At 35.2% G+C, this 22340-nt stretch overlaps 2 protein-coding genes across 2 annotated transcripts; both read left to right on the forward strand.

Moving 5' to 3' along the window:
• The first annotated feature begins 13079 nt into the window (after positions 1-13079).
• LOC113700821 (uncharacterized) lies at positions 13080-16336 on the forward strand. The gene is made up of 3 exons (XM_072060139.1): positions 13080-13365; positions 13560-15094; positions 15911-16336. The coding sequence occupies exons 1-3, from the start codon at positions 13080-13082 to the stop codon at positions 16334-16336; spliced, it is 2247 nt and encodes a 748-aa protein (XP_071916240.1).
• Positions 16337-17151: 815 nt separating this feature from the next.
• Positions 17152-18665, forward strand: LOC113701297 (uncharacterized). Its single transcript, XM_072060140.1, has 3 exons — positions 17152-17391; positions 18127-18304; positions 18441-18665. The coding sequence occupies exons 1-3, from the start codon at positions 17152-17154 to the stop codon at positions 18650-18652; spliced, it is 630 nt and encodes a 209-aa protein (XP_071916241.1). The 3' UTR covers positions 18653-18665.
• The last annotated feature ends 3675 nt before the right edge of the window (positions 18666-22340 follow it).

Raw genomic sequence — 22340 nt, forward strand, 5'->3', positions numbered from 1 at the left:
CAATTGTAATGGTTAGAGAATTAGATTTTGGTGAATAAAATTTGAGAGTTTTCTCTTTCTTGTTCTTTTGTGAACACCTTTGATACAAAGTGAGTGTCTCTTTTGTCTCTAGGTTTTGGCTTATCAATCAACAACTACAATTGGTTGTGGTACCTTTCTACCAATACCAAGGTTCACATTTTTTTGAAGGTGTTAAGTTGTGATAGTATCAATAGATTTGCAACTTCAGAGGATTATCAGGTTGAGATTTTTTTCCCATCTAGTCTATTCCATAAACTAGTCAAAATAGATCATTTTACTGTTTGATTGAATCAATTCTTCAAGAGTGGGAGTTTGGAGATTTGGGTTCGTATCAATTGATATCAGAGTTTCGACTCTTGATCCAAGTTAATATCTCTTTTTCTTTTCTTTTCATGTTTTCCCCCTTGTTTTTCTACCTAACACTAATCATTTCCTATTTAAAAAAAAGAAAGAAAAAAGTCTGTCCACTTTCTCTAGGGTTTGAAACTTCACATATTTGTTGTTTGTTTGTGGTTCGATTCTTGCTTTTTGTTGAGTTGTTGTTGCTGCAATTCTCTTATCCGTGAGTTTAAGTCATAGTTTTTTTGTGCCCTAGTTGAGTCTAAACAAAAAAAATTGGTTACTATTTTATCGTTTTGTTCAAATCACAGTTCATCGTTACTATTCACATCAATATTCGTCACTACTATTCACATACTATTCATCATTACTGTTCATCCATAGTTGCTATTCATCCAAAAAAAAAATTCTGGTCATTGTTTTGTCCTTGATTTGTAGCTATTTTGAAGCTGTTCTTTGTTGTCCAAACCTATTTCCTGAACTATCTTGAAGTTTCTTGATATTTGTGAATTTCTTGAATCCATTCTAGGGTTTCTTGGGAATCTTGAAGTTCTTGAAAATCTTGAACAAACCCTAATTTGTTTCTTGAAAATTCTTGTAACTGATCTTGTGTTTCTTGGCTGATCTTGAATTGAAGTGAAAAGAAATGAAAAGAACAAGCAGCTTTGATTCTTGAAACAAGCTCACTTCTTAAAACAAAAACAGGAACAAAAAAAAATGGAAGCAGCCATTTCTTGGAAAATTGCCAACCACACCTTGTTTTCGTTTCCTAATCCAAAAGGAATTTGAGTAAGTCTGTGACAGCCCCACCTTCCCTTAGGGCATACCCCACCTTCCCAAGGGTTAGCGGACTGCCTACCCAACTCTCGCCAGGACTCATTAATCCAAAATTTCCAGTAGGCACAAAAACGGAGAACATAACTTCAAAACACAACAACCCAATGCTATATACAATGGAGTCATTAGTGATTCAAGTTTAGAGTACAAGTCAAAGTATTCAATCTTATACAAATATATATGAGGTTTACTAATACAGAGGAGTTTAAACAAAACACCTAAGGTTTAAAACTAGCTCAACTCTTCCCAAAATCACCAGCCCAAGTCTTCGCCCCCTGTAAGGAAAAACAAAGATACTAGAATGAGCTTTCGCCCAATGAGGTACCACATACACATGCAGTCAGAAATAAAACAAGAAAACAAAATCACATAGATCAGTCATTAAGTAATCAAACATGAGTACCAATTCAAGAAACGAACAACACCACAACTAACACAGAGTGATTCAGGTAAAAGGATACAATTAGCTCTCTGGAGCTACATTCCCAATCGCAGCAGTTTGATCCAAACCCGTTGACACTCCGTCAACGTTTAGAGAAGTAGAAACATTGTCCGTAGATCACCGCTTTACACCAATTCTTGTCCATCATTCATTCCTCTTACTGGGTCCGAACACCAAACAGTGAAGGTAATACTCGAATATGCCAAAATTTCAGAATAAACAGTATTCAGTAATTCAAATAATAGTTTCCCCATGGCCTGTCAATGTATCTCGACCAAGCCCTTGTTGGCTTGATTCGACTAACTAACCGATGGGGTTTGGGCCCAAGTTTACAGTGTAGTCGTTGGATAGTATGTTCTAAACGACCTTCAATTCAAGCACAAATAACATATTTCAAGCAAACAGTAGAATAGTCAAACAATCAAGTGGGACCGAGTGTGATAAAGTACACACCCGTCCAACCCAGAGTAAACCAAAATCATAGTCATACATTCATAAATTTCAATCACATAATAGCTCACTTAAGCAACAAGTCATGAAAATGGTACACTCACCAATTCAAAGCAGAACAACATTAAATGTTCATCTTCGGGTTATTCTAGTATTCACCGTCAAACTCTAAGAGCAATCAAGATAAAAATATTATGGTTCAACCATCCAAAACTTAGGTGAATGAAATTCACATTTGAGACTCAACAATGAGCCATACACCTATCCAAGTTGGCCTCTCAAAATCACTAAGGTTCAAAGACAAATTTGAAAGTGTAAATCAAGGAAAATCTAAGTACATATTAGGGTAATGATTCAAGTATGGTTTTGGAGCGAAAGGAAAGCATTTGGATCCAAGAACGTGAGCAACCAAAGAGTTCCACATTTGAATTTATTGCTGGAAATTTCCCGCAGCAAAACAGTGAAGAAACCAAGGTGGTTCACCTTTTTAAGCTATTAGATTCACTCCAATTCAACAGACCATTGTAACTCAAGGTTTTAGCAACTGATATGAACAAGATTGAATCCAAAAGACCATCAAATGAAAGGACTTTAACGCTAAAAATAGCAAGGCTACTAGAATTTTTAAAAAGAAACAAGTGGAATATGAAGTTTTCACCTTCCAAAACTCATGGTTTTCACTCAAGTTCAACCCACAAGAGTCTTAACAAGTGTTTGGAACAAGATTTGGCCAAAACTCAACATGAACAAGTTGAAAAACAAAGTGAAATGCATCACCAACAGTTCAGCCAACAAGCAACTCGCAGCCAACAAAATTAGAGGGAAACACCAATGACACTTCTTTATTTCAACTAAAATTCGGCACACAAGTAAAGCTTAAGGGTTTACTAAGTATCTTAGGCAAATTTACCACAAAATCACCTCAAAATTAAAGGAAACCAAGATGATTCCCATTCGGCCAGCATTTCCCTTAATTTCCCTAAGTTTCTCCTCCAAATTCAAAACTTAACTTCATGGCAAATCAACCTTAATCAAGACCACAAGTTATAAGACATAAGGAGTACTTGTTCTAGGCCACAAAACTAACCAATTTGGACATATATTTAGCTCATATACAACCATAACAAAGTTGGAAAATTGAACCTTAAGCTGAAATTTACAACCAAAAGCTAAAAATTCCTATACTGAAGCCAAAAGTGCATACAAAAGCTGAAAAATCTTCATGGCAAGACTAAAAGGGCATAGCAAAGCTAGAATTAGCATTTCAAAGCTGGAATTTCTCAATCAAAGCTGGAAATTTCGAACTACTACACAAAACTAGGAAATTTTCCATGAAAACTACCCTAATCAAGTCATAAATCCATTCAAGTGCAAGATAAAAGAGAAAAGGTAGTTTCTTGACATAAATACCTTCAAAACCTAAGGAGAAATGCAACCAAGAGCTCTCTTTTCCCCAAATCACTCCACACAAGCTTTCCCTCCTTTCTTGATACAACTTCCTTTGGATTGGATTAGGGTTTTATGGTGAATTTCTCAAGGAATTAAGCAAGAGATAAAGTTGGAAATTGAAGTTTTTCTCCTCTCCTTTCTCTTTCAATGGTTCGGCCAAGAAGGAAGAAAAGTGAGAGATTTTTTGTCAATATTTTTCAAGATAAAGACTAAGAATAGTCTTGGTCAAAGCCAAGGTTCCATGGCTTTTTGATAAATGGTAATCCAAGAGCTAGTCCTCATCTAATTGTCTTCCAAGCACTAAAATATTTAGCCAACCTCTAATTATCTCTTAACACCTTATAAAATAATATTCCTTTGCACAAAACTCCTCCTAATCTTCAAAATTTATCGCACTTACCTCACTAGTGGATCCCACTTCCATAATGCACTACGAACTTAAGATGTACCAACTTACAGAAGGAAAACGATAAAAATCTTGACTCACTTATAAAAGTATCTAAGAAATTAAGGCAAATAAAGTAAAGTAAAGGAAAACGTATTCAAAGAAATAAGATAAAATATAAAATATAAAATAATTTTTGGCTCCTCACAAAGTCAGCCTTGTGTTCACATCTTTTCCTATCGAGGATTGGATTTTGTTAAAAAAGGGGTTAACAAATCCTAATTCTAGTGGAAAAAAGGGTTATTATTCGAATAATCTTGTTCTATTTTTTTCCAAATTTTTTTCCAGCCGCTAAGTCTTAAGTTTGGTTTATGTGTTTCTTTTTCTAGTTTGTCTAGGATTTCCGTTTTCTTGTCCAAACATGTCCAAGTTTCCTTTTTTGAGTTAATTTCTTTGAGTCGAGTCATTGTGTCCAATTCATCAAGCCTCTAGGATTGAATCCTGAATTTCCATCCTATGTCCATAATTTTCAGCCTTGAATTGCCTCTAGTTCGTCAATTTCCAGCTGTTGCCACCCAACTAAACCGTATTGATTGTTAGATCTTCTTGAGCAATTGTGATCAAATTTAGTTTGTCTCAGTGATCAATTGTGAGCAATTGTGAGAAAATCTAGTTCGTCAAGGAGTTTGAAAGAATGGTGAGATTATTAGAGTGTATTTCTACTTGAGTGTAAACATGAGAGTCAGTGGATGCATGTGAACTTATGTTTGGTGAGGAAATCTTTCCTTTTGTTTTGCTGACCATTTTTTGTAGGTTAAGATGTCAAGCGGTTCCTTTTGACCTTAATCTTATGACGGAAGCATGTTGAATGAATGTTGGCAAACTTGGGACAATGAAGTTAAGTTGCTCCAAAAAAGACTAGACTGAATAGCCAACTCATGAGCTCCACAGTCAAACGAGTGTATCAGTAGCCAAAGCATGAGTTTCGTACACTCAAGAAAGGGATGGGTTGTGCTTGTACAAAAGGAGTATAGCAAAGATATAAAAGCACTTGTGAGGAGTTCGAGAAGAACCATAGATGGTCGCATCAAACATCTAAGAAGAGTTCATCCTCAATCAAAGGAGCTTCACTTGGGAAATGTCATGACTTCAATCGAGTTTTGAAGCTTAAGACATCTCGAAGTTTTGGAGCTTAAGCTGCACTTGGTGAACAAAAGGAAGAAAATCAACTTAGAAGGAGGAAGAAGATTCCATTAGTTTTTTTTCAAGTCTATGCCTGGAGTTGAGCCATCTAAGGAGGAGACAGCACTGGATATCTACCAAAGCCTTCTACAACAAAAGCAAATGAAGGACCAAATCAATTGCAATACTCAGGAATCTCTTATGCAGAATTCTATTGAGCTGATGCTTATAAAGTTCAACCTACATTGGTTAAAAATCAAGACTTAGTTGAGGAACTATTTGCAAAGCCATGTGAGAGTGAGCTCAATGATATAAAACTTGAGAATGAACATTAGGTAACATTCGAGAGAAGTGTTCAAGAAAAAGAGGGTGAAAATTCAAGAGTTTAGTGAATTAGACATTAATTCCACTAGAGAATTGAGTGAGAAAGTGAAAGCAATTGAGTTGGGTGTTAAAATAAGTGAGAATGAATTAGTTTTAATCAGTGAGGGAAAACATCTTGTACTTTTGACTAACCATCCTTATGTTATTTGGCCTAGCATGTTTGTTGATATTTTGTAGGTTGAGGAGTCACCTAAGCTGCTAAAATTTGTATATGACCACGAAATTATTGAGATCAATCCACACATAGGTATTGTTGATCCATGGTTTATTGAATCAAACACACATGGTATAGATTTGTGGAGTGCTCATTTTCAAGAGAGGGGGAATGGTGCAAATAGTGCAAATGATGCTAATGAAAGTTATAATGCTAGGGAGCGTGGTGTCCTTGGGTACTTATCCGTGATTTAATTGAGTAGATGTCATGCTTCATGGCTTGCATTTATCAAGACATTCCCTGAGTTGCTTCGTTGTAAGCAATGTCTTGATTTGAGAATAAATCGCTTTCAAAGGAAAGGGAATGATACGAATTTGGTGGCCTTTTCGGTGGCCTATCTTCACATTCCTATGAGTATGGAGATCAAAGTTCTTTTTATCTATTCATGTGGATCTTCTAGCGTGCTTCAAAGGGCGTCCAAAGTTAAAGGGGAATGAAGGAATCCATTCAAAAGGTGATCCTTTCACTTGTTCAAGTCAGAAAACTTCCAAAAGACGAAGTAAAGGAACGCGACCCCCATAAATGCGCTCTAGCCAGCGTTTCCATTTTGTTCTATTTTGCTTAGTTTTTCTTCGTTTTTGTTTAGCCATTTGTTTAGTTGATTTTAGTCGATAAATGGCCAGCTATATCAGCTAATTGTTCCATTAGTTTAGTAGTTTAGATGAAATCCAACTTCAATTCGAATTTGGTTAGTTTAGTGAAATAATTCCGGTACAATTCGAATTGCATAAGTTTAGGACTTGTGGCTTAGAAATAGGCACTATTATTAGTTGTAATTGTTAGAGAGTTAGACTTTGGTGAATAAAATTTTAGAGTTTTCTCTTTTTAGTTTTTTTTGTGAACACTCTTGATACAAAGTGAGTGTGGAATCTTATAGACTTTGAAATAGTCCATGATGACATCCAAAACTATTAATTAATTACGAAAGAAGCAGCTGACCAAACTGAAAAGAACTAGGATGTTCTGTTCCACTGGGAGTCTAGCTATCAATTGTGATTTTTTTACACAGCTGAGCTGAATATGAGATTCCTGTCTTGCTGTCTTCGTCCTTCGCGTCATTAGCAAGTCTGAAGGACAAATTAGCTTTAGAAAAAAATGATGAACTATTTGGCTATGATTATTCTATTAAAGTGTCAATAGGCAACACAAGATAATGTTTCCAATATTTATTCTCTTATCTTTTTCATAACAATAATGAATCTCAGAATTCTAGTATGTTATAAAGAGATTATGCAATCTTCAGTTACCATATTGCGCAATACGGTTAGTCTACATTCCACGCTAGGTAAACAAGATTTTCATTCCCTTTGTCCCATTATTGATATCATATTTTTACTTTTGGGATGTCCATCTTGAGAAAAATTAACACAGTATTTCTTTATTTTTTAGCTTTGACATTTGAAAAAGTAACTTTTCCTCGTATAGTACCTCAATCTTAAACCAACTAGTCTGTTCTTTCAAGCTCCTTCAGAGAGCCAAGTTCAATGTCTGTTCCTCAATATATCTATCATCTTCAGCTGTAAGCAGTTGCTGAGAATGACAGGTATTTCTCCTCCAACCGAATTATTTGTGAGATTGACATACGCTAGCCAAAACAGGCGACCTATTTCTTGGGGAATTTCACCGTAAAATCTGTTGTTTCTGAGGTCAATGAAGTTCAGGAAGGTAAGGTTTCCTACATGAGGAGATATTGATCCGACCAAGCTCTGTCCAAATAGATTCAAGCCAATAATTCTCTGATCTTGTCCATCGCAATTGACTCCAAACCATAATCTTATGATTGCTGCGGCAAGTATTTCTGGCAATGAAAGTGATTTGCTTGCGCTCTTGGATTTCAAGAATCAGATTTCTGATTATCCAAATGGAATCTTGAAGTCATGGAATGCTTCTAAACATTGCTGCCAAACATTTGTATCAGAAGCAAGAAGGAAACCATTAGTGACAAAAGTCCCATTTAACCAAATAACCTGATCACTTGTCTTTTCCTCTAAGATTGACCTTTCTGATGGGAAATTTTAGTTATGCTAGCCAGCAGCTTATCGTTTATTGATGTTAAACCTTCAACTTTTATTTTTTATTTTTTATAAATATCATAATTTCAGTAAAATATGCACTAATAGCAAACATTACATCATCAAGCATACACAAATATCAAAAATTAGATATGAAGAAAGGATACTTCAGATAAAACTCCACGGACATTTGTACATGCTTTTAATCGTCAGATCTGCTGATTAGTTATTTCAAATCCAGATATTATGGTGAAATATACTGAATAGATCCAAGAAATTCCATATCTAATAATCAAAATCTGAAAAAACTCAAATCTAATAAATGAAAAATGAAAAAATTATCAAAAACTCTTACTAGAAATCCCTATGAGAGAATAAACTCTCACTAAAAAATTTAAGAGAGAAGAAAATTTTCACTAGACAATCCTAAGTAGAGAAGAAGCTCTCACTAAAAAATTCTAGGAGAGATTTTATTCAAACAAATGAAAAGAAATTATAGAGAGGGCCCCTCCTATAGAAAAAGATCAGAAAAATCTGATCTCTCTCCCATGGGAGAGTTTTTTCTCCTCATTCAATCTATATCTATATCTATAGTATATATTATTCACTAGTTTAAGTTTTCTAGAAGGTTTAAACCTTCAACTTGGACATCAAATTTATGTACCATAGACTTTGAAATAGTCGTTGATAGCATACAAAACTATTAATTAATTACGAAAGAAGCAGCTGACCAAGCTGTAAAGCACTAGGGTGTCCTTTTCCACTGGGAATCTTGCTATGAAACGGTGATTTTTTTACACAGCTGAGCTGAATATGAGATGCCTGCCTTGCTGTCATCGTCATTTGTGTCATTAGCAAGTCTAAAGAATAAATTAGTCTTAGAAAGCATAATGAGTCTTTAGTGTGACTGTAAGTGAAAATTAATAATCTTAATTTTTGTGGTATTAATATTGCCCTTGACAGTTGACACTCATTAATGGACAGATTACATTGCATTTCCTTAATAATTAATAAGAATTATGCTAACAATTTCAAAGAAATATTCCTTGAATTGTAGTGATTCTAGTGAATTAAACCAAAAAAGAACAACCAATTCATTACACTTCATCAATAATTAATATCAATTATGCCAATAATTACAAGAATGAAAAACATTCCTTGAGTTATAGTGAATTAAATCAAAAAATAAGAACAAATTTCATTTATAAATCATAAAAAATATGGTGAATCTTAGTGGTTAATAGTGGAAGCAAAAAATGATATTAGTTTTAGTGATGCCAAAATTATACTCCTCTCTAATAAATGGGCAAATTGCATTGCATTTCATTATTAATAAATAATATCAAACATGATAGCATTTAGAAAAATGAGAGATTCTTTTTTTTTAATTTACCAAAAGAAAGAAAAATAAATTTTATTTACAAAATCCAAGTTTAGAGAGTATTTCAAACATGAAACAAAACATAATAAATTGGTACTATAAATCTCTTCAAAAATACCACGAGTCTTTTTATGCTTTGGACACAAGTAAATTAAACCTTGAGGGCACCTTTTTAATATGCATATGTTAGTATTGAGTAAAAAAAAACTTTAATACAAAATATAATAGGAAATGGAGTACCCAGGTAGGCAAAGAGTTTTATGTTGGGAATTTATTTATTTAAATTGCAAAAAAGATTAAATTTAATGAACATTATCAATCATATTTTTGTAATAAGTAACAATATTAAACTAATGAATATTATATTCATCAATGCCAATCATAATAATAATTACAAAGGTGAAACATCCCTTTGAGTATCAATTTCAAGGAGTACTTCAAAGGTGAATAAAAATATATGCAAGTCAGCTTGACTATTATACAATGAATAATTTTAACGTTTTACAATTTTTAATCATATAACTCTATAATCATTAAGCATGTCATCAGTGAGAAATACAAATAAGTTTCACCAAATCAAACATTTCTCTTCAAAATTAAGCTATTTAAATTCAAACAATGAAATATCAATATATTTAGATACTATTATAATTGCAATAGCACTACAGATCATTTTACAATCCACCGTCAACAAAAATAATAATAATAATTAGAAAATCTCACTAAAACTAGTAAATAATTCATAGAATGACTTAAAGGGGAGCAACAAATTATTCAAAAAATAAAAAATTTAAACTCGAATGGCATAAAAAAGAACATTTAGGTCATCTAAATTTAGCCAAAAGACAAAAATATTAATACTATTACAAAATAAAAGTGCTCTTGGAACAAAGAATGATTTATTACTTGTGCATTTGTATCGGTTAGGGCAAACTAAGTTCAGAAAAAATATAAAATAATATAAATATTAAATATCACATTTGTTTGTCTCAATTACATTTATTCCTTCAAAATAATTAATTTTCTGAAAATTTTAAAGAAAAAAAAATCTAAATGTATCATGTTGACGTGCAAAGTATGTGCTCCATTACTAGTTCTATTAAAGTGTCAATAGACAACAAAAGATAATGGTTCCAGTCCTTATTCTCTTATTTTTTTTTTTCATAACAATAATGAATCTCAGAATTCTAGTATGTTATAAAGAGATTTTGCAATCTTTAGTTGTCTTGTTTTAGCAATGTTGTTACTTTGCATTCCAGACTTGATAAATAAGATTTTTTTTCCCTTCATCCTATTATTAATATCATATTTTTACTTTTAGGATGTCCACTTTTTTTGTAATCTTTTTTTTTAAACCCTTCTATTCCTTTTCACACTTTTCCGATCCTCAATTGTCAAATTTAAAATTCAAACTTTTGATTTAATAACGGAGAAAACTCTTAAATCTCTATTCTGACCATTTCACCAATTCCAGTGATTTTTAGAACGTCCATCTTGAGAAATATTAACACAACATTTCTTTATTTTCAACTTTAACACTTGAAAAAGTAACTTTTCGTCCTATAGTACATCAATCTTAAACCAACTTTGAATAGGCCAACTGCAGAGAACTAGGACGTTGGTTCCACTAAGACTATTGCTAAATTCGGAGTGCATGTCATGCTGTCGTCATTGTTTAGGTCATTAGGATGGCCTCTTTTTTTTTTTTTTTTTTTTTTTAGTTTTATACCCTCTATTTGATAAGTCACATCTTTTCTCACAACCTTTACTTGCCTGGTTTAGTAATTCTATTAATCTAATATGCAATCTACTCCATGATAAACAAGATACAGATTAAAAAGTTGGAAAGTTGGAATTCAATTTTGTATGATGTTACTTTTTTTTGTTTTATAAATAGGAGGTTTTGAATTCTGTATGTTTTACTTGCAATCTTTTCCTTTAGCGTCCACTCAATTGGACCAATTTTTGGTTTTAATCTTGTTTTTAAATGTTAAACAACACAACGTCACATAAATTATTGGATCCACAAGACAGTTCATTTTCTCCATCCTTTTACTTACTTAGTGTCGCACTAAACAATTGCAGTCATCCTCTCCAACGAGGTGGTTATCGCCTTCTAAATCCGATGATGATGCAATATTTCCAAATCCTCTGCTATAATTTGCACATTCATTACTTTTAGATTGAAAAGTAAAGTTAGATCTCCAAGGCGGAAATCCAGTCAACAAGCAAATCACTTGCACAACGAATCTGTACATTTGGTAGCTTTGGTGCAAACCAAACGAAAAAGTTTTAGATCAATCATCTCTCAAATCAAAAACTCCAATGAAGTTATTCAAATCCAGAAATCAGAAGCCACCATAATTTCAGCACCAGTTCTCAAATCAAAAACTCCAGCAAAGCCATTAAAACCCAAAAATCACAGCCACCATTATTTCAGCAACACAACAAACTCAAACCACTATATGAAAGAAAGATGAGAGCCAATGCAATATAATCACAAGGGAAGGATTTTCACCATAAAGGGCAATTTGGTCCTTAGAGTAAATTTGCTCTGACGAGAAAATAATAGCTTCGACAATAACACTGACCTTATATTTTGGTCAAAGACATTCTCTTGATCATCCCTTAATTGGTTCGGACAGGAAAATATTTGAAAATAACACTAGCGTTTGTTTTCTGGTCAATACATTCTCCTGATCATTCTCTGCCGCTCTATTATTGCGTGGATGGCAAAGTTTACACGTAAAACAGCAATGGCTTTCAAACTCACATTTTCGACCTCGACGGCCGGCTGAAAGGACGTGCAAATGTGCAATGCTACAAGTTTTACTTCACGTAGTCTTGAAATGACAAAAAGAGTGGGAAAATCACCGATTCCATAGCAAAACTTTTTCACTAGTGCCAATTCAGCCCCTAACTTTTATTCTAAACCAATTTGATAGCAAAACTTATTTTGCGATTCCAATTAAAGAATTCTATGGCGGCGCCACCATTTACATCGATCTAACTCCTAATTGGTTAATTAAATAGGAGTATTTTGAAAATGTCACTCATGAGACTGCAATAAATTAAGTAAATTGTGTAAAAAATCACAATATTAAACTTTAAAAAAGTTTTATCTAGTGATTTTTATACGATTTCAAAGTTTTATCTGGTTGTTTTTTACACGATTTACTTTTTATTACAGTTCTGTGAATAACATTCCCATAATATTCCTGTTTAGTTATTAAATTAGAAACCAGATTAGTTTAAATAGTGATTTCAATACGGAGGTCCTTAATTGGAACTGTGAAATAAGTTCAACTATGAAATTGGTTAGAAATTAAAATTAGGGATTAAATCGGCACTAGTAACAAAGTTTAGGTATGAAATTGACTATTTTACCCAAAAAGAATATGTGAAGTCTTGTGTTGACTTTTTGGCCGTCATTTCTTTTGATTTTGCTTCCTCTTTCTCTGCCTCCCATGGTATGAGTACCCAAAGCTGAGCCATTTTTAGTTGGATTCACTATTTAAAATTATTTATTAGGTAAACGGTAGCTTAAAATTAAGAACAATTTTTTTAATACGCCATTAGTGTAAATGCTAAAAAAAGTATTAAAGCACATTATCAATCTTCTTAACAAACTTGCGTACCATTGACTGGAAAAAAAGTGTTGGGCAAAACCCAAAAAAAAAAAAAAAAAAAAAAAAAAATCAATTAGTCATACAGGTTACGACTGAAGCAGTTTCACATTAACAACACTAGTTACCTACTGTAGATCAAACATGAACATGAAGAACAAAATCCCAAATCTATCTCAGCTGTGATTCATTGATTGAAATCCATTGTGTACCAAAGATATACCTGAAAATATAGTAGGACCTGCACAAATAATGCTGCAGTAGCAGTTTATTCAGGAATAGGCCAATCCTCTCTGAACTGTACAAACAAGCTAGTTCAAGAAAAAACTAACGACGAGTGATCAAAGCAGAAGTTCAATGGGATTTCGGTCATCAAGTCTCTGTTTCATGATTCTGATACTTGCGTTCAACCAGTCACAAGGCACCTCAGCGGCAAGACATTTAGGAAACGAGACTGATCTCCTTGCACTTCTGGACTTCAAGGATAAAATTTCACAAGATCCAAATGGAGTCCTGAGGTCATGGAATAATTCCCAGCACCATTGTCAATGGCAAGGAGTCACTTGTGATGGCAAACACCAAAGAGTTTCAGGCTTGAATCTACTCGGACAGGACTTGTTTGGATATGTATCTTCGCATATAGGTAACTTAACCTTCCTGAAGTTCATTAACCTTAGGCACAATAGATTTTATGGTGAAATTCCCGAAGAAGTTGGACAATTAACACGGTTAAGATATCTTAATCTCACAAATAATTCATTTGGAGGAGGAATTCCAGTAAACCTTAGCCATTGCATACAGCTGAAGGTCATTGATGCATTACTGAATCGACTATAGTCGGAGGAATCCCATTTGAGCTTGATTCACTAAAGAATCTTGAAGGACTTTCTTTTGGTAAAAACAATTTGACAGGAGAGATTCCTCGGTCCTTTGGGAATCTTACATCTCTGAGACAAATCTATTTGTCCTACAATAATTTGAAGGGTCCTATACCACAAGAATTAGGCCAATTGACAAGCTTATATTCCATTGGTGTTGATGCCAATTATTTATCAGGTACGCTTCCATCCTCTATCTACAATATATCAACTCTGGCTTGCATTTCTGCATCAAGCAATATACGTCAGGGGAATCTGCCAGCAAATATGGGCCTCACACTGCCTAATATTCAAGATTTTCTTTTGGGAGGCAACCAAATCGAGGGAACTATTCCAGTTTCCCTTGCCAATGCTTTTTTGCTTGAACAACTTGAGCTTAGTGACAACATGTTGAAAGGACAGGTTCCAACTAATTTTGGAAATCTTCACAATCTTCAGTGGCTAGGTATTGGAGGCAATATTCTGGGATGCAACTCTGCAGGAGACTTGGACTTTATTGCATCTTTATCGAACTGCAGCAATCTACAATCTCTTTTATTTAGAGGAAACAACTTTGGGGGTAAGTTGCCTGCTTTCAAATGGAACTCCTCTAACATGCTGGACCAACTTGATCTTGGATTGAATCAGATTTTGGGAGAAGTTCCATTGTGGCTCAGAGGTCTAAATAACTTATATTATCTGGCCATGGATAATAATTTTTTCTCAGGTCCTATACCAAAATTTTTGGGTAAATTTCAAATGTTGCAGGAGTTGCATCTAGCCAAAAATCATTTTTCTGGTCAGATACCATCATCTTTGTTTAATATCAGCACTTTGTACGGTCTCTACTTGTCTTCAAATGAATTGCAAGGCAGTATACCTCCAATTATTGGGAATTCTCAGCATTTACGTTACCTAGACATGTCGAACAATAAGCTCAATGGCATCATATTTACAGAGCTATTCAGTTTGCTGTCCTCCTTGCTATACCTGAATCTGTCAAACAACCTTTTTTCTGGTTCCCTTCCGGGTGAAATATCTAAAATGAGCAATATCTACAAGTTCGATATTTCCCACAACAAATTCTCTGGAGAAGTTCCAGATGCAATTGGACAAAGTTCAGACCTGGAATACATTAGTATGCAAGACAATTTTTTCCATGGGACAGTCCCTGCAAAATTGGCTTCTTTGAAAGATATCCAAATACTGGACATGTCAAGAAACAACTTCACTGGCCAAATACCCAAAGATCTCGAGGCACTATTGAATGTGCAATTTGTAAATTTGTCCTTTAATAACCTTGAAGGCAAGGTACCAATCGGTGGAATCTTTGAGAATGCAAGCTTAATATCATTGGCTGGAAATCCTCCTGGACTTTGTGGTGGTATACCTGAACTGCAGTTACCATCATGCCCTGATGAATCAAGGAAAAGAAGAAAGCCTCTTCCGATCAGATTCATATCCTTAATTGTTGCTCTTGGAATTATCTTTGTAGCTTTGGTCTCTTTTTGCATGGTGAGGAGGTGATTTTTGATTCGACGAGGTGGACTGGAGGTCAGAAAGTCTACTTGGCTGAAGAGGTCACCACAATGGAATCACCTGTTCGAGTTACAAGAAGGGGGGGGGGGAATTCCCCGGTGTAGCTCCGAAGCTTAAGTTAGTAAATATAGGAATAATGTGGGGAGATTAATAGTAGCCTTTTTTACCAGAGAATTTGCATCCCCCTTCTCAGTGGAAGCTCCTGCTATTTATACAAGACAATAGAGAGAGAGAGAGACTGCAGATGTAGGTCCCTAGAAATTTGATGTGGATAGCGTATCACAACGATTTTACCGGACCCTGCGAAGGGCAGTGTGTCAGAGTAGCTGCCAGTCATACGTCAGCGTGCGTCAGAGGTCACATCCAATACTTTCCCAATTGTCCAACCTTTAGGCATCACCTCGGCGGTGTGAGCTACAGTTCCTACCGAGGTGAGAACAAGAGTCGAAGTCCACGTCGGTCACAAAGATGTCCGAGGTGGAACTATCAGGGATCTGACCCGCGGGGTGTGTGGGCCTTCGGGATACCCGAGCCGATTTGACCATCCTCACATGGTATATTACAGAAGAAAGACAAGGAATTCATCCATGATACTGATAGAAAATTTCTCAATGATTATGATGTCTTACCGTGAACTCCACAACGCAACAGAAGGGTATTCCCATGAGAACCTGATTGGTTCAGGACTTTTGGATCAGTATACAAAGGAATATTAAACTCACAAGAACAAAGATCATTTGCAATTAAGGTCTTTGACAATGGAGCTTCTAAGAGTTTTGTGGCTGAGTGCAGAGCATTAAGAAACATGAGACATCGAAATTGGTCAGAGTAGTAACTTGCTGTTCAAGCCAGGATTATCAAGGAAGGGAATTTAAATCTCTGATCTATGAATTTATGTCGAATGGGGATCTGGATACGTGGTTGCATAACAGATCAGATAACACTTTGAATTTGCTTCAAAGGTTAAATGTTGCAATTGATGTGGCTTCTGCACTAAATTATGTTCATAATGAAGCTGAAACTCCAATCGTCCACTGTGATCTAAAGCCGTCTAATGTCCTTCTAGATGAAAACTTAATCGGTTGTGTCGCTGATTTTGGATTGGCAAGGCTTCTCCAAGAAAAAGCTAACAATACTTCCAGTTCCATTGGCATAAGGGGATCAATTGGTTACGCAGCTCCAGCTATTAATACTGGTTCAATTTGCCCAAATTTCTAGATAAATATCATACGTGAGCTGCAAAACTGTTAGGAAAATGCACTCAAGATTGCTTTGCTTTGATACGTTTGGGATCACTTTCGTTAAGGAAATTTTGCCCCGACACTACAACAAAAATGGTCTTTCCTGACATATCTATAAGGACACTTGCTGGTTTATGCCATTATAAAACTTCTATCATGACACTAGTTATCAACTCAATAATATATACTCTAATTTTTTTTATTTTATTTGATATAAAAATAATAATGTACCTTTAGACTCCCTATTATGACACTTACGAAAATGTGAGATACACCAAAAAAAATTAAAACACAAAACGACGTTGTTGGATTTTGGCGGAAGATTCCTTTGCCAAAACACTTAGTGAAATCTCAAAACTTCATTTTGCCTCCCAGTGAAATTTTGCTTCTTCTTTATCTCTCGCACAAAGTCTCTCTCTCGGCAAACTGTCTCTCAAAACTCTTGGCCAAAATTTTGCTTTCCCACAAAGTTTTTCCTGTTGAATCTCTCCGCAATCAAACTACCCTTGCTTTCCCATTGAAGGGATGTAATTCCATGATAAATTTTTGCCCTAAATTGATTTCTCTCGGTTGCCTAAATTTTTGCCCTCTGCCTCTCTCGGCCACTTTCCTCTCCTCTGCTCCCTACCTCTGCCGTCCCGTCGCCCCTACTCTTTCCCTCTCATCATCAGGTTTAGGTTCGTCAAAACCAGAAAATGGAACAACATGACATTGAAAAGGACGAGTTCGAATTCTCCAAAAACAACAAAGCCCTAATTTTTGGTCCCGCTTCTCAAATCTCGCGGTTTCGCTATGTCGTCAACATCGGCTGCTGCAGCTTCTTCTTCATCCTCAACGGCGTCGTCTCAATTCACCTACACTACCGGCACGTACTTTCTGACTCCGTTTCACCTACAACAGCCGCAAACCTATGTGGCTGCTGCCGCTGCCGCTTCAATTCTGCAATTTCCTGCTCCTCCTCCTGCGGTTCCCCACGTTTATCCTGCTCCCGCTACAGTCCCTACCGTGTACTCCCTCCCTCAGTATCAACAGGTACGAACTTTTCTATATCCAATCATTAAGCCACGTTGTTTTTCTATATGAATTTTGGATGGAATATTTTTGGAGAGATTTAGGGCAGTGATTTCGGCTCTTTTTCCTCTTCCCCTGACATTTGAATTCCCTTGTCAGCAGCTATGATGAGAAACAATTGATCTTTTTAATTATTGGTAGGAGTCGAGATATGTATACCATTGTTGTCTATGTGAGTGGAGGAACCAGGAAGTCCAATTTTTCGGTAAAATACCCGGTCTGTTCATTTATATATATGGCTTAATTCATTTAGGAAGAACCTCCTAAATTGATTTAGGAAGTTGAATTTAGGCATTAGAAGAACTTTAGGTTAATGTTTTTCTTCTAAAATTATTGACCTTCTTTATTGTTGAGGTGTGATTATTTACTTAAGTTGATATGATAGTGGTGGAGATTTTAGTTTTTAGAAAAGAGGGAGGGGGGGCAATGTAGAAGGTGAAGGGGATTTCACAAATTTTAGGGTGCAAAGGTGGGCCAAATAAAATATTGGGGAAACTTGTCGCGTGGTACCTGATATTATTGTGGAAGTTTGGTGACCCAGGGGTTTTGTATGTGTGGGCAAGAGTTCTTTTTTTGGGGGGGGGGGTTTATATTTGCATCTTAATTTAGGTATAAGTATAGTTTGAGGAAGAGGAATGATGGCAATATTTAAAGTTAAACCAGTCAGTTCTTAATATCTGAAGTTTTGGTGGACAGGCCCAGCAATTATTTCAGAGGGATGCACAAACAATAACACCTGAAGCGCTAGAAAGTGTGAAAGCTGCGCTTGCAAGTAGTGAGATTGAGCACAAGGCCGAGACTAAGAAGAAAGCAGTACCTCGTAAGGCAGCAGGGCAGGCATGGGAGGATCCTACACTTGCAGATTGGCCAGAGAGTGAGTTTCATGTACTCTACTCCTTGTGTGGTTGCATTCATAATTTTTTATGACAATTTTCGCATGTCTTAATTCCTTCACTGATCTTGTTTTTGCTAGTATTAATGCCTTCAGTATTACTGTTTGTGTTGTGCAGATGATTCTCGTTTGTTCTGTGGTGATCTTGGTAATGAGGTGAATGATGATGTTCTATCCAAAGCATTTTCAAGATTTCCATCTTTTAACATGGCCAGGGTGAGTTATTTGAACTCGTCCACTTTTTATATGTCTCAACCTTCTCTTGTTCGAATTATCGAAACTTTAATTTGTCTCCTTGTCGTGGTTGCCTTTGGTGAGGTTCTGACCTGATTTTGCATGATCCCTTAATCTGATTTTGAAGAAGTGCTTGATCTGATGTACGAGTTTAAAACTTTGAACTTGGACAACATCTATGGTTATGTTTGTGTGAAATAAGATTAAATTTTGCTAGCATATGATTCTTTAGCTTAAGGGATGCTTGGTATCGAACACTGTTCTGGCTGATCATACTGGTGCTTCTACCATCATTTTTATAAAAGAGAGAAATTTAAGAATCTCTCATGCCTCTGAGCTCTTGAATCTGTGCACTTTTGTGTCTGCATCCACACTCGTCCCTTTTGTCCTGACAAATGCCCCTTGTAGTTAGTCAAACATAATATATATTATCTGATGTTTAAAGGAGAATGATTAATCTGCTTAGTCATACTATCTTTTGTTCAGTGCATTACTTGACAGTGTTGGTACTGTGATCACTACTGTATGTAATGTTGCCTGGACGACGAGCTTTAGTTTCAGCTTGTTGACAATGTTGGCTGTTCAGGCACCAGTTAGTGATTGGGAGTACAATGCTACGCTCCCCAAAACTGCTTCAATGATTGATTTGGCTTCAAAAATAATGATGACTTGTTTAGCACTGACTTAAGTGAGGACCAGCTGAGGCAGAGACTTGGACACATGTCCCACACACCTTGTCAAGTAGGAAATTGCAGTACATAGTTATGTCCAATATCTATAATTTTTTCCATCGCATTTGATAGACCAAAGGCTATATTTCTAGCATGACATGATTTCCAGTAGGTTGAATTGCTTGAACGCAAACTATTTCCTGGGGTGTTATTATATTATTATTGTTGCAATTTTTTTCCTATCATTTTCCAATCTCAAATGCTCAAGAATTGGAAAAAAAATTTCTGTTTCCCCAGATCACTGTATACACTTTTCTTCATCCCTTCAATTTCTCGGCTGTTTTCTCTTCTTCTGAAGAATTGGCACTAACCTCTACTAAAGCATAGCCAGACTGCTCCACCTAGAGATGGCTGAAGGAAGTGGAAATGAGGAGACAACTCTTGAGCATACATCAACATGGGCAGTGGTAGTTGTTTGTTTCATCTTGATGAGCCCAAACAATGTACTATATATATACTATACCTCTCGCGGATCGTTGCTAATATTGTACAATTACGTTACCTGACTTTTAGCATTTCTTTCAACTTGTTAGGGATGAGAGTCTTTTTGTTTGTGCAGAAGAAAGTCTTTCAAGTTATTGTAAATGAGAATCTTTCGGTACTTTATTGGGATTTTAGTACTTGCTTTGAGCACTTGTTTGCGATTTTAGTACTTGCTATGTTTGTACTTGTTATCGACTTTTAATTCAATGAATTATATTTGAGTATCGACTTCTTCTTTTAAATTGCTATATGCATTCTGCTCTTTGAGATAATTTTACAAGTCCCTTGGGATTCTGGTTGATGGAATGTACAGCAGGGAGGACTAATTGCAGGTTGCTTCCATATAAAAAAAACAGGGAAAAAACTCCTGGCAATTAAAAGTGTCAGCATAGCTTAACTTCGAAAAACACTAATGACAAATGGGCATGTCGTCCAAAGCAGTGTAAATTCACATGGCTACGTGTCCTTAAAGTCATATATTAAGACAACTAAAGATGCCTTCATAAATTGGATATACTACTGATCCACTACTGATGTTCTAATGCTATACGGACACTTTCGATTATCACAAAAAAAAGTTTTTGTTGGCAGAGGGAATGCTATAGCAGCATGGTTTTCCTAACACGTTTGAATGTTGCTAAAGATTTGAGGCTATCCCCACATTGGAAGGGACAACACTCGCCCTAGGTGTGAGGATAGATAAAATGTCAGGTTAAATTGTCTATACTGACACTTTTAAATACCGCTAAAGGCCATTTTTGTTGTAGTGCGACTATTAAATCAAACTCCTTTATGGATACAACAAAGCTTTTCCAAGTTGATTTTGTTCTTGAAGAGTCTTATATTATTTCGTAGACTTAACTGACCATTTTGAACTTCTTTTCTACATTAATATGAGTGCTAAATGCCCTTTCTAAGTCCACTTTGACACTGATTATCTTGTAGAGTATGGGATGGGAAGCCAAGTCTCAACTCTTGGTGATGTATATAGCTATGGAGTACTTTTGCTGGAGCTGCTAACCGGAAAGAGACCAACGGATGATTTATTCAAAGATGGATTTAATCACCATGATTATGTCAAGATAGCACTGCCACAATTGTGGAAGATTGTGGATCCCTTGCTTCTTCGAAGAGAAGCAGAAAATTATCAGTCTGAAATTGTGCAAGAAGGAGAAGGGGAAGATAAAATGAATCAACACCTTCTCGCTTTGTTCACCATTGGACTTTCATGCTCTTCACAAGTACCAGGAGAACGAATGGAGATAAAAGATGTTGTAAATGAATTGACTAAAATCAAGAGTGGTTTTTTTCCTGATTTTTATTATGGTTAAATACATTAAAAGTTTAAAACTCCCAACTGTACAAGTTTTTGTAAGCACTCAAGCCGAGTTTGATATTTTTGGACCATGGTACCTTTGCTATGTTAATTATATTTGTTCCTATTTCCCTTTTTCTCTTTTCTTCTTCTTCATCGTTCTTTTCTTTCTTTCATTTTTTCCCCTTTTGGTTTTCATTCATGCTACTACGTTTCTTTCGTTATTGTTATTGGAATGGTTAATCTATTTTATTTTTATTTTCCTTTAATATTATTATTTAGTTTCACTGTTAATAAATTGTTGACAAACTCTGCCATATTACAAAATACTAGATGTTTTCTTACTAGTTAGTAAGAGACATGTGAACATACTAGAATTCGCATAAATTCAATTTTTATGTAGTAAATTGTAATAAACAAGATCAACTACTAGTATTGTTTTAATTTTCACTTTTTACTATCTATAGATGATTAAAAATTACTTTTTATTACCCATTAACCTTTTATGAGGACTATTAAAAATTGATTATTTTGTAAATTTTAATATGTTAATACCTATTTAAATTTAAAAGTTAATGTTAAACAAGTGTTTTTTATATCGGCAAACACTGTACATGAGAAGGAAGGGATGCTAGCTCCAAATTTTATTAAAAGCTAAAAGACAGGAATATAAACCTAACTTCCAAAACTTACGTGAATTAATTTGAAGATTTACAATTATCAATTGATTCAATTCTGAGTTCTCTTTTTGCTAGCCTAGGAAGATTTAATGTTAAATATGTGCTGCACGAAGGTATATATAGTTTAGAATAATGTTATCGGTTCTGATGGTGTTGCGGATGGTTCGATGCCTTATGCTGCTTGAAAATGCACGTCTGATTTGCTCGGTCCTTCAACTGGTATGTCTGGAAGCATATGTTAGGATATTCATTTTTTAAGTGTTGCTTTCATGAAGAATTTGTGTAGCTGTAGAAACTATACCTGCTGAAACATCAGAAAAATGTTCCTTGCTTGCAATTGCTTGGGATCGAAAAATTCACCTGGCTGAGTTGGTGAAGTCGTAATTATGAGTATATGCAAAATGGACTCTGGATTGCCCGGCAGTGGGTGTGGCTTGGTTGGATCATCAGGTTATCTTGTTCTGGATTTTGCATTTGTTATTCTAAATAAGTATGTAGATCATTCACTTGCAAATATATGCTGGCTGAGTAACTTATGTTATCTATTTCTTAATCTTGACTAAAATGAGGTAATT

This window comes from Coffea arabica, chromosome 7e (genome assembly GCF_036785885.1).
Source record: "Coffea arabica cultivar ET-39 chromosome 7e, Coffea Arabica ET-39 HiFi, whole genome shotgun sequence".
Classification (NCBI taxonomy): Eukaryota; Viridiplantae; Streptophyta; class Magnoliopsida; order Gentianales; family Rubiaceae; genus Coffea; species Coffea arabica.

What these genes read in the sequence shown, in the direction of transcription:
- LOC113700821 (XM_072060139.1), top strand. Translation starts at nt 13,080, where the DNA reads ATGGGATTTCGGTCATCAAGTCTCTGTTTCATGATTCTGATACTTGCG. An exon ending in ATATGTATCTTCGCATATAG is followed by an intron (nt 13,366 to 13,559) that starts GTAACTTAACCT and finishes AATCGACTATAG; the next exon opens with TCGGAGGAATCCCATTTGAG. An exon ending in CTTTGGTCTCTTTTTGCATG is followed by an intron (nt 15,095 to 15,910) that starts GTGAGGAGGTGA and finishes GGCTGAGTGCAG; the next exon opens with AGCATTAAGAAACATGAGAC.
- LOC113701297 (XM_072060140.1), top strand. Translation starts at nt 17,152, where the DNA reads ATGTCGTCAACATCGGCTGCTGCAGCTTCTTCTTCATCCTCAACGGCG. An exon ending in CCCTCCCTCAGTATCAACAG is followed by an intron (nt 17,392 to 18,126) that starts GTACGAACTTTT and finishes TTTGGTGGACAG; the next exon opens with GCCCAGCAATTATTTCAGAG. An exon ending in ACTTGCAGATTGGCCAGAGA is followed by an intron (nt 18,305 to 18,440) that starts GTGAGTTTCATG and finishes TGTGTTGTGCAG; the next exon opens with ATGATTCTCGTTTGTTCTGT.